Raw genomic sequence first — 11,702 nt, 5'->3', positions numbered from 1 at the left:
AGTTGATTGTTCTTCCGTTATTTTGTTTTGTCCTTGTGAAGATGTATGAGGTAATAGAGGTAGACGTTCGTTTGTTGAGGTATCGTGATTGGATGAGGTATGATGGTTTGGTGAGGCTGAAGAACGGTTTGAAGTTGTCTGGGTAGGTTGGGCAGGGGTGGGTGGTTGGGTAGGGTCGGAGGGTTGGGCAGGAGTGGAAGGTTGGGCAGGGGTCGAAGCTTGTGTGAGGATGAGGGTTGAGGTACTGGAAGATTCTGAGATGGGATGACTGTTTGACATGTTGTTTTTAAAGGAGCTCAATGAAAGAAGATGGAAAGAGATGAGTGCGAGTTAGGATGGATGAGAGAGGAGGGATGATGAGGATGTATAAGATGGTGTAGGCTAGAAGTATCGAGTAGTTTGGAAAGAGTGATTTAGATGATGATGACTCGAATAAACCAGATGGAAGATGAACAAGGTCTCAATATACACAAAGTTTGAATAGATGGAGCAATATACACAAAGTTTGTAATAATGGAGGAATGTACAAGGAGTAAGAGAGGCAGACACCAAAAACGTTATCGTTATCGACTTTTGCAAGATTTCTCGGGTCTTATCCGATAACCCAACACACCCCTGATCACGGGTTGGAACGGCGACATGACGACACCCAAGGCCGAAGAGGTATATGACGATTGTATAAGCTTGCGTCGCGCTGGTACTCTGAGATGCTACTCGAGTAAGCAGGCAGCATGGCAGCAGCTCGGGACAAGAGAGGTAAGAAAGGTGGGACAAAATTGACAAAGATGCATTCATCATCATTACTCATACGAGTACGAGTATGAGTACTCTACTCATGTTCTTATCGGCTTTGAAGACTTTCTTCCGTATACCAATTCAAACCCATCAAAGCTTGACATTAGCATGATCGACCAGATGACATACTACCACAGTGTGTCTGATAATTGGTTGAAGGAGAGGAACAAAGTCAAGAGGCGAAACAGAGTGTATGGATGTCCGAATGACGGAAAAGAATAAAAAGATTGGGAGAAAGAGAAAGAAGTTGAAAAACTCACATGGTTCTTTCAATGTCATGTGTTGATACCCAAGTACGGTAATCTATCATCAACATCAACCCTCACATCACAATTGGCATAGCTCATTATCCACTGAAAGAGGATATGAGTTAAGAAGCGAATAATCACTCACACATCCTGGATCTGCGGCAAAGTTGTATCCTGCTTGAACGGGAAGATTACACCATCGAGGGATGAAACATCTACTGAAATGACCATGAGAGAAGATCATGACGTCTGCGTAATCTACGTCTTCGGGGGATTTAGCCACTTTTTCAGCCTATACGTCAGTGTCACCCTCTCCCCTAGTTCGTTGAAACAACTGTGTATTCAACAGTGAGACAGAAGACAGAGAAGGAAGGATAAGGTGCGAGTCGGAAGGCATGCGTAGACTCACCTCAGCATGAATGGCCCGGACTTTAGCAATGACACGATCTACTCTATCACTTATTTGTTGAGGCGTTTCTCCGGGTGTTTCTCCAGGCGGGCATCTGTCCTCAGCTCCTGACTTGGTACATAACCTATTAAGGAGATAGGGACGATTGTCATGATAAGAAAAACGAATGACAATGGGAATGAAGGGGAAATGGTTGACCCACCCATCAGTCCAAATATCCCAATCTGGTCTTTCTTTTCTAATATCTTTACTGAACAAACCTTCATACGCCCCATAATCCCATTCGGCGACATCAGGATCGACTGTCCAGAAACATTTAGGGGGTTTGTGTTCTCCAAATAGCTACATGTAAGCACTGATCATATGATCAAGTTATGGACGAGAAATATAAGGCAAGGATATAAGCAGTGTAGATGTGAGAGTAATAGGTTCTGGATGAGTATACGAGACTGACCAAAGCAGCGGTTTTCTGAGCTCGTTGTCGGGGAGAAACGACTATATGTCTGATATGTTCAGGATTGATCAATTCTATCATCAGCTCTGCCTGATGTCTGATCGCGGAGAGACGGTCATCCGGCCAGTCAATGATGATGTGAATATTTGATGTAGCGAGCAACTCCCAGCCAATCTAGGAGAGGACACGTTGGGGTACGTGATGGAACACCCTCTAGAAGGCGAGAGGTAAACGTTTGTTGTTGGATAGATGGAATTTCTAAACAGGAATAGCTTGTACAACAAAATGTAAGAGAAACTCACTACCTGGTCCAATAACCCTCGGGCCGAGGTTTTTGACCATATCTTCTCCATGTTGAGTCAAAGGGATATCTGTAGAACCAGTCTACAATGAGTTTACTTCCCCGTCTTGCTCTCCCTTTTCATCTTCTGAGCCTATGCTCAAGCGGTGGATCAGGTGGTATGCTTGGCATATGGTTTTCGTCTCTTCTTTCAAAGAGCTCAAGGGGATCAAAATAGGATGACAGTGATGGACTCACATGACGACCATTAAGAGACCATTCCGTTTCTCCTATCGTGTTAGCTACCAGACTTGATCATTTATCTCACACATTCCATAAGTCATTAGTGTTATCCCAGGGATATCTCATTTCAAGAGAATCATGTAGTTCCAACATATGAGACCGTGGATCATTCCCACTCCATCCAAGGTCCGAGAGAACACGCAGCATGCACCACAGACGAAGGGACTCACCATGTCGTATTAGATATACCCTTGGCATTCGAGGAGGCATTTTCTCTTCTCACTTATCGTGTTCTATACTTGTACTTGCACTCTTACACAGCAACCTCTAGTGACAGTTGAGAAACAGAAATGCGAACTGGGTCGTTGATGGCGAACTGATGTCCAAAGGAACTTCGTTTGATGGGAAAGGATAATGTCACGCGGCGCCGCGTGATAATCCCCCCACCCCTCGAATTATTTCCCCCCCATTTTTGCAATTCATCCAAAAAACCCCTCACCCAACCAGTTATTCACCTCACTCCACATACTAAAGCATGCACTCTTTCAATATGCTCTTTTCTGTGCTTCTTTTCAATCATGCATGTCCCATAGTACCTACTAGACATTGTCCTGGCAAATTCGCGTTAGAATTCGCATGCGAAAGCACCAAAAGTCATCAATTCGCAAATCCACAGTACCTACCTGCGAAAGTGAGTGATACTCATTCTGACTGTCCGTCTGCTATGTGATAACTTATCCCCAGCATCTGAATGTACTGTTTAGTAACCTCTGATAAGTTAAGCTCTTCATCTTGATGTGCATGCATCAATTTACAGCTTGCGAAGGGAGCGTGACAGGGTAACAGAGAGGAGAGAAGTTGAATGAACTTCTACCTTTGTGTTGTCAACAACGCCTTTTTTCACTTGTCTTCTTCATTGTCCAGTTACTTCTCTATTTCTACTTCACATACACACACACATCCTCTCCTCAGCTCTGATCTAAAGCGTTCACACTCAGTAACAACATCTTTCGCAAGTCAATTCACTTCCACATTACACCAACAAACCAGTCAATTTTACGCCCAAACCTCTTCCAAAATCCTCCCAACTACTTCTTGAATCACTTCCTACTTATCACATCACCTTGTCAGCTACCATTCCCTCATTCCTTTCAAGATTCGCGTATTAGATCTCCCAAAAATGCCTCCCAAGGCCACCAAGACCAAAGCCACCAAGACCAAAGCAAAGGCGAAACCAAAGGTAGCCACTCATGCAAAAGCTGCTGAAAACACTGCTGGGCCCAGCACCGAAGACGATTGGTCTTTTCAAACAGCAGCTGTTCATCCTCCAGATAATGTCAAACTTACGCCTGCTCATACATTCTTTTATGAGCATATTCTCCCTAACCATCCTGTGTGGAAGTCGGAAGAAACTCTTCGCGAACACGAAAAGACAATGGGTGGTCCTTTACAACCATGGTGGCATGCTCAGTCTTCTGCTTTGCCCAATGAAGCTGGGAAATTTGGCTTTGTGGAGATATATGGGGAACAGTTGCGAGCAGAAGGTGTCAGGGCTATGGGGAGTAGAGGCCCATTATGCTTTAAAGACGAAAAGAAGCACGGGTGTCACAAAGATAAGGTTTTGGCAGCCTTCTACTACAAGTGAGTGCTAGTTTCGCAGGCTGTTCTTTCACTTCTGCTTTTGAAGGTTCCCATTCGCAGCATTCTCTCTTGAAATTCCCCTTTCGCAATTTGCCTCTCTAGAAATCCCAGTTCTCAATTGAGAGGATCCCTAGCTGATTACAGACATCCTGAAATCCGTTGCAAGAATGTAGGGGATGGGCTTATCACCACCATTGTTGACCGCTGGGAAGATGGAAAGTTTCTCAGCTGCTCTGTGTGCTATGCAAGTACACATCTCACAAACTGCACAGTCAGAGGAAAGCCGGTACCTGGTCAAGAGAGTGAGTTGGGGAACGAGGGAGAGAGGGAAACCGAGGAGATAAACGTGAATGATGCGATGGAGAGTGGGAATACGTCGGACCTGACTCCATTACCTCAGGAGAAGCGAAGGAAAGGCAAGGAGGTTGCAAAAGACCATTATTCAACCACTAAAACAGTCAAAACTCCAGCTCGTCTCACTCGATCGTCAAACGAAGCTGGTGGATCAAAGCCTCCGAGATCGACTCCAACATGGAAGACCCAACAAGAAGTTGAGAAGAGGAGAACACCTCGGGGGGATACTCCATTGCCTCCAAGAGATAGTGAGGGTTTCTTCATTGAAGGGGAACCCGAGCTGACAGATGCTGAAGATGAAGAAACCATCGAGGAGACCACCGATGAAAGTCAAGAGCAAGCTGCGAATACTGGCCAAGGCCAAGCTCAACATGAATCCCTTTCCTCTGAAAACTCTTCCCAGCCATTATTTGCCTCTTTCCCCTCGATAACAATGAGTCCCTCCAAATTTCAAAGCCATTCGCAAGAGGATAGGCAAGCGAATCTGCAAGGGAATAATGAAGGCAATTCTCAAGGCAATTCGCAAGAGTCTTCGCAAGGAAAGTCTCAAGAAGTAGCCAGCACCCTTCTTTCACTCTCTCATGCTGTTCCTCCTCCTCCTCAAACCTTGCCTGCACCGATCCAACCATCTTCTTTTCCTCCAGCTGCCTTTTTGCAACACAACCCAGCTCTCCCGGCGCCACAATCAACTACAACTCAACCTCCTGTGCCGTCATCCACTCCTTCGCAAGCAACACATTCATCTCCCATGGTCACTCCTACCCCTTCGCGAACCAGTATGAGTTTTCCTTCTGTTCGCCAACAACAAATCCTTTCATTGGTCCATTCTACAGCTCAAATTGCTTCAGACAATGCAGACCAGTCACCTTCCACTGTTTCTGCTGGACTCAAACGTAAAGCCAACGAGCCTGAGCAGTCTCCAGTCAAGGTACCACGTTTGGAAGCTGGAAACTGGGGTATCAAAGGCATGCAATCTGCTGCCAAGCAGTCCCAGGAAGTGTCTACAGCTCCTGTGGTTCGCAAAAACCCTCAACAAGTGGCTCAAGGATCGGTTTCGCTTGCAGGTCCTTCCTCTCAGCCTGGTCCCTCTTCACATGCTATTGGTCCCTCTCAGAGAACCTCAAGGGTTGACCCTGAAGCTTGGTTGAAGAAAATCATCATGAACAAAGGCAAATCTTCGACATCTGACGCAAGACCAACCGTTGATACTGCTCCTCTGGCCTCAAGTGTAGTTGTTCCTGAGAACAAGCTGCCACAATCAGAACAACCTGGTGCTTTGTCCTCTCAACCTGGTTCCTCCTTCTCTCAACCTGCCACCACTGTGAATCTCCCCCCCAAGCCAACTGCATCTTCCTCAGACTCTCTCGGTCCGCTTTTCGAGAAACCATTCGCTCCCTCGCTGACTACTCCTCAACGCGAAACTCCATTCATTCTTCGTCCACCAGCAAATCTCGAGGAAGTAGCTACTTGCTTCGACTTAGTGAATCACTTCCATGAGACTGAGGCTGTTCATGAAAATGCCTTCGCACAGACAGCCATGTCCGATATCTTGCGAATGTTTCAATACTTCCAACAATCCACAAGTATTCATCGTAGACGTCTGACTCAGGGGGTGACCACAGCAACTCAAGGTGTTCTAGCCTTACAAGATCGATACGATGCTGCGATTGCTTCAGAAGATGGTCTAAGATCTGAGCTTGCAAGAGTTAAACAGCATCTCATCTCCATGGAAGAGCTATATACTTCTCAAGTCAAAATCAATGAAAATCGTGAGAAAGCTATTGAAGATATCAAGAAGGACCTGGGTGATCAGATTGCTTCGCAGAATGTACAGATCAGCTCTTTAAGTGGTCAGGTCAGTGTGCTCAGTGATCGCTGGTCTGCAGCTGTCAAAGACAAGGAGGATATGGTCAAGGAAGTGACTGAGAAAGATGAGAAATCCAGGATATTAGAGTCCAAACTTGAGAATACCAATGCGAATCTGTTGGAGGCAGCTGGGGTGGTGCAGCAGGCTATTGAGGACAAGAATCAGCTGGTCAAGGAAAGAGATGATATCCGTGAGATGTATGAGAAGGAAACTAAGGTGCTAGGAGAAGAGCTGGAGGAAACCCAAAGCGCACTCCAAAACGTTACAGATAAGTACGTATCGCTGATGTCCATCAACAAGGGTGTGGCTGGTGAGCTTTCAAGGATGAGAGATGTGGCCGGTCTACCAAAGGTAGTTGCGAAACTTGACGAAGAAGGTGAGGTGGTGTTTGTAGATATGTCAAGCGTATCTTCTGAGTCTCCCAATATTGAGGAGGAAGGAGAAGGACAAGACTCTCCCCATCTCAAGGTTGAACCTCTCGATTCTCAAGAGCAAAAAAATCACACTTCCTCTCAAGACAAAGATGTGAGGAGAAGCAAGGAGCCCGGCGAAAGTGAGTCTGTTCCTGCTACTGGGGGAGAGCTGTATGGTGGTGAAGCGGTATTAGGGTCAGGAGAAGGTCCAGAAGCGGTGAGTATTGAGGAAGCAGGCGCAGCTGTATAGGTCAATTGTCGAAGGTTGTCTTTCTGTATAACATTGTAGGAATGCGAAATTGTTTCATGACTCTGCGAAAGCCCTTTTATGTTCGCAAACAACTGCGAAAGAGTGTGGAAAGCATCTTTTCACTCTGCAAATAGCTGACTCTCAATTAATATACTAATGGTATATACTCGATAGGTCTATATATGCTGGCAAATAATGAAGAGATTTCACCGATGCCCAAGAGTAGCCAGCAAAGGTGCATGTTCGCAGACAATACATATTACACTCTAATACAACAAAGGAGCAGGTCTGGGGGACCACAACAAACCTGCAGGTGTACTTCACAACCTGTCTAGCAGTTCTTGAAGCGAAGGCAGATGAGGACTTAGCTCTGTCCATATTTTGATGGATATCAGATCTTGATTTGGAGGATCTTGAGAAGCTGAAGCCAGAATCACTTGTAGAATGCAGGTTCGCAATTTGATTGATTCAGCCTGAGTCAGCTGAGGACTGTTCAAACCCAAGACGGCTGCAGTGGGAGGAATTCCTTGAAGCAAAAGGCCTGCAGCTGCAGCTGCTAGTGGCCCACAGCTGTGCGAATCGACCTGCACTGCCCACCCAAGGGCCTGGAGAACTTCCTGGTAGTCTCAGTCACAAATCCCGTGCGAAAGAGAGCCACTTGCCTTGTTGTTTGCAGCAATTACCCATCCAGAAACCTCTTGAACCGTTGCAAGTCCATTCTGAACTTCCCAGGATAGTCGTTCATCCAAGAGGACTGGCCATTGCTTAAATCAGACCACAAAAAACCATTGCTCTCTGCGAAAGATGCTCACCTTGGTAAAAGCCGGCGAATTGTAAGCTCCTCCTGCACCATCAAACATGAGAACCAGCTTCTGGGGGCCAAAGATGACCATGGCTCCAAAGTGAGTATCAGGGGCCAGCGAAACAACACCAACTAGAACTCTCTTTCTCCATTCGCCAGTTCTCCCCAGGCAGGACCAAGGAATACCACCTGTTCTTTGACCTGTCCACTCCTTCCCTGGATCTAGATGCAAGAATGTAAACATCTGATATAAACTAATATCGTCCTTCATGACTCCTTTACTACGTTTTTGTAGTTTCAACCTTGAGAGAAGTCGAAGTACATCATATATCATGAAATTCGAATACCATCCCTGTTCGCTACCCAGCTTTTGAGATAAGACTGCCGAAGAGATAGCTGATTCTTCCCCAAAGAGAGACAGCTTTGCTTGACTGTCAACATTGATCTTGCCATTCACACTTGCTTGCTTTGGCTTTGCTTGTGATAGCTCTTTTGACATACTACTAATGGTTTCTGGTGATAGACGGACAACTTTGCAGTAAGGTTTGGCAGATATCACGGGTTTTACAGACTGTTGGATCCTCCATGGAACTTTATTCATTCGCTCCCATATCTCCTGTGTATCACCTGCTAATCGACAGCAAGATAGAAGCTTCAGAGGTAGTTCAAGAGGTTTGTGGGAGCTTGCAATGTTGATCTTCTCAATACGTGGTGGATGTGGTGTGGAAACTCCCGAGCTTTGTCTTTGGTAGAAGAGCATAACAGGAAATCGAGTCTGTTGAAAAGCAGAACTGAGTAGATCAAGTCTTGAAGTTCGATCGTCGTCCAGCTCCCACCAGACACCATTCTCTTGAATCAAGGATACATAGTGGCCAGAATCTGCAGTGACAATAGCACCTTTCCGGCATAGAACACCTTTCAAGGAGAAGTGATTGTTGGTGTCGCCAGGGGTTGTGGAAGGGAAAGCAGAAATCTGCGAAGGGGACAAAGTAGGACTGAGAACAAATGGCACGACCGAATTCACATTGGATTGTGGACCGAGGTTCCAGACAACATTGATGATGAAGATTGATGTCTTGCTGTTGGTGTCCAGAGTCATCTGAGCTTTACTTCTAGTAACACAAACTCGTCCACATTCCGAGCAATGTCTTGAGGTGCATGTTCTAGTCAAGCTTCGCTGGATTAAGTCGACCACACTGGCTTGGTGCGAACCGGAACCTAGCACAGCACCTGGATGTATTGGAACAATTGTCATGACTCGCTCATGGGTGGAATCACCTTTCGCAATGGGTAATCGATGGCCACAGGGGGCAAACACATACTGCCAATCGACATCAAAGACATATGTAGCTTCTACCGGATCATTGGTGACATTATCTCGAATCTTGTTTGCGATGTAAAGGAATAGCTCCACAGGATCATGCTGTTCAAATTGGTCCACAAGACTTTCATCTTGAAGATCAGCAAGGGTAGCTTCACGCCTTTGAAACCCACTTACCTCTGAGAATTTGGAGCATCTGGGGTATATCTACTATCCGCCGGGTCACGTTGATACAGTCAAAGAATTTCTCCAGCATGACCACCAGTCCAGACACTTCCACCCTTAGTTCTGCTTTGATAGCATTGAAAGCTGCTGAAAAGGACGGAATTCGCAGAACGATATGGAACAGACTGATAGCAAAACAAGTTTGATTGTAGTTCTTAGCCCCAACAGGCCTTTTGCGAACGGGGAGCTGCTCGGTACGAAACTGGATATTGCTCTTGTTCTTCTTCCGACTTCTGTGAGGATGTAGAGGCTTGTTGGAAGCAGGCCGTCCACCTTTGTTAGGCTGTATGGGTTGACCTTTGCTTTCCTTGGGGGTCTTGCAGCCTTCTTCTGACTCAGAACGCACAGCTTTATGTCGTCGACCTATAGGGGGATCGATCTCTTCCTCATTCGCTGGTGTTTCTGTATCAAGATCTTTTGAATCAATACTGACTAACAAACAACCACTGGGTCTCGATGTAGTATCCCACTGTTGGTCGGGAAGTTCTGTTGGATCGTGTCCCCACCACCTTTGCAGTTCCTCCTGGTCAGCTTGCGCCGAAGTGGTTCCCTTATTCCCCACCCCTTCCCCTAGCCCCAATCGCAAAGCTGTTACATATGCTGCAGTCTGTCCCTCATATGCCTCTAGCTCTCCACAGGTTCTAAGACAATGAAGAGCCCATAATCCCCGACATCTCTTCCCTCTAGACTGGAACCACCCACAGGAGCAGTATTCGCGAGCACTGGATTTCTTTATTCCACAGTAATGCGCGTTTTGCTTTCGCAGGCCGGACTCAATGGTGAAGGTTTCTTTCAAAGGTTCCAAGCGGCTGGGTATTTCTTCCGGATCACAACGCTTGAGCTGACCCAGCTGCCAGATCTCAAGACCCTTCTGGATCTCTTGTGTTATGTCGGGATCACATCGACCAGAAGTTGGGGGGGAATAGAGATACATTGGAAAGTAGATGTTGACAATAACGGCAAGGAGTTTATCGATTCGCTTATTGGCTCGGGCTTGTAGGAAAACTCTGTCGAAAGTCCTGAATGCCGCCTCAACAAAGTTGTTGGTAGAAAGCGGCCCATCTCTTGTGTGTTCGCGAGGAAGACCATAATCCATGAGACATTTGCGCCAGCTTTCGCTGAACCATTGAGTATTTAACCATCTGCGAATGGTCTCCCAATGTTCTTCGTCCCCGTCCAACAACTCCAGTACATCTGCCTCAAACTCTTCATACACTTCCTCCCACTCCTCTTCCACATCACACCTCTGACACTTTCGAAGGGCGGAGAGGAACCTAGATGTCTTCTCGCGACCAACCTGAGTTCGTCCAAGCCGTCTGTCCATCCTTTCCCTTGCTGCATGCATGAAATGAAATTGACAGAGACGCACAGGAGTTCCTGGGAAAACTGTGTGGGCTGCATTTCGCTCCGCGGCATCACAATCAATCATGACCATGAGGGGCCAGAAGCCATCCTCAGTAATGAGGATGGCATTATTGAGAATAATCTCCTTGTCTTCAAATTCGCTGATGACCTCTGAGGTACCATTCGCAAGAGCTTTTGCTTCCTCTTCCACAGCGTTTCGAAAGACAGAGAGGAGATGGGTGTAGGACACGGTGGTGGCATGATTTGAGAGCATTACAGCCATTGGCACCATGTGATTGTGCTCATTGACAGTGGTGAGGAAGGTGACTGGACACCGAATTGCGTTTTTGTTCCTCCAAGAAGAGTCCATGGCTAATCCCCTTTCACGAGCATGGCGAATGGCAGTTTGAAGAGCGTGTTTGGGGCTAATCACACATTGGAAAGTGGCATTGGTGGGAAACTCTTCAGTTCCTCCAAGGACAAGATTGTGAGGGATTTCACAACTGGATATCAGCCTGGGTCAGGCGGCCCTGCGAATGTAACTCACCTGAGGAATGTTGATGGATTTGCTGAGTGGAGGACTTGAATAGCCGCCAATGGTAAAGTGTCCAGTCTGTCTTGCCTCAATGCTGTTCGTATGGCGGTTGCAAAGTCACTCTCTTTGGGCATCCTATGAGGACAATTGTCGGACAACCAAGTTGCATAAGGATGGAGCTTGGAGATACTGGTGAACCATCGAAGCTTTAGGCGACTTTCAGTTGTTCCTACCAGTGTCGCAGCGTCATGAAGGATATTTCGCATGTGGTAGGATATCCGTAGAAGGCTCAGAGGTTTTGGATCCCCATGGTAGGAAGGTAACGGCTGGATAATTGTGCAATATCCTCTGCGAATGCTTCTAGGAGTCATTCGCACCTGCGAATAAGCTCAACTCATCTCTATACAAGAGTCATGACTCACTTCAACACACAGTGGACATCTGCGTTTGCGAATTGTGGTCCTTTTTGTCTCTACAGGATCCTCTTTGCCTTGGAGACTCCCCTGATCCTCCTCAGCCCA

At 46.5% G+C, this 11,702-nt stretch overlaps 2 protein-coding genes across 2 annotated transcripts; one reads left to right on the top strand and one right to left on the bottom strand.

Moving 5' to 3' along the window:
* Nucleotides 1–771: 771 nt before the first annotated feature.
* TREMEDRAFT_40399 (uncharacterized protein) lies at nt 772–2,776 on the bottom strand. Its single transcript, XM_007006654.1, has 9 exons — nt 2,660–2,776; nt 2,445–2,476; nt 2,209–2,290; nt 1,907–1,980; nt 1,655–1,794; nt 1,453–1,546; nt 1,189–1,335; nt 1,056–1,098; nt 772–891 (listed from the first exon to the last, which is right to left on the bottom strand). Exons 1-9 carry the CDS (start codon nt 2,697–2,699, stop codon nt 842–844), a joined length of 702 nt encoding a protein of 233 aa, XP_007006716.1. The 5' UTR covers nt 2,700–2,776; the 3' UTR covers nt 772–841.
* Nucleotides 2,777–3,609: 833 nt separating this feature from the next.
* Nucleotides 3,610–7,088, top strand: TREMEDRAFT_64420 (uncharacterized protein; the record flags this gene model as incomplete). The annotated part of the gene is made up of 4 exons (XM_007006710.1): nt 3,610–4,070; nt 4,215–6,844; nt 6,872–6,921; nt 7,026–7,088. The coding sequence occupies 4 exons, from the start codon at nt 3,610–3,612 to the stop codon at nt 7,086–7,088; spliced, it is 3,204 nt and encodes a 1,067-aa protein (XP_007006772.1).
* Nucleotides 7,089–11,702: the final 4,614 nt, after the last annotated feature.

The sequence above is a fragment of the Tremella mesenterica genome (assembly GCF_000271645.1).
Source record: "Tremella mesenterica DSM 1558 unplaced genomic scaffold TREMEscaffold_11, whole genome shotgun sequence".
NCBI lineage: Eukaryota > Fungi > Basidiomycota > Tremellomycetes > Tremellales > Tremellaceae > Tremella > Tremella mesenterica.
Note: the sequence above shows the minus strand (reverse complement) of the source record. Positions and strands in the feature narration are given on the sequence as shown.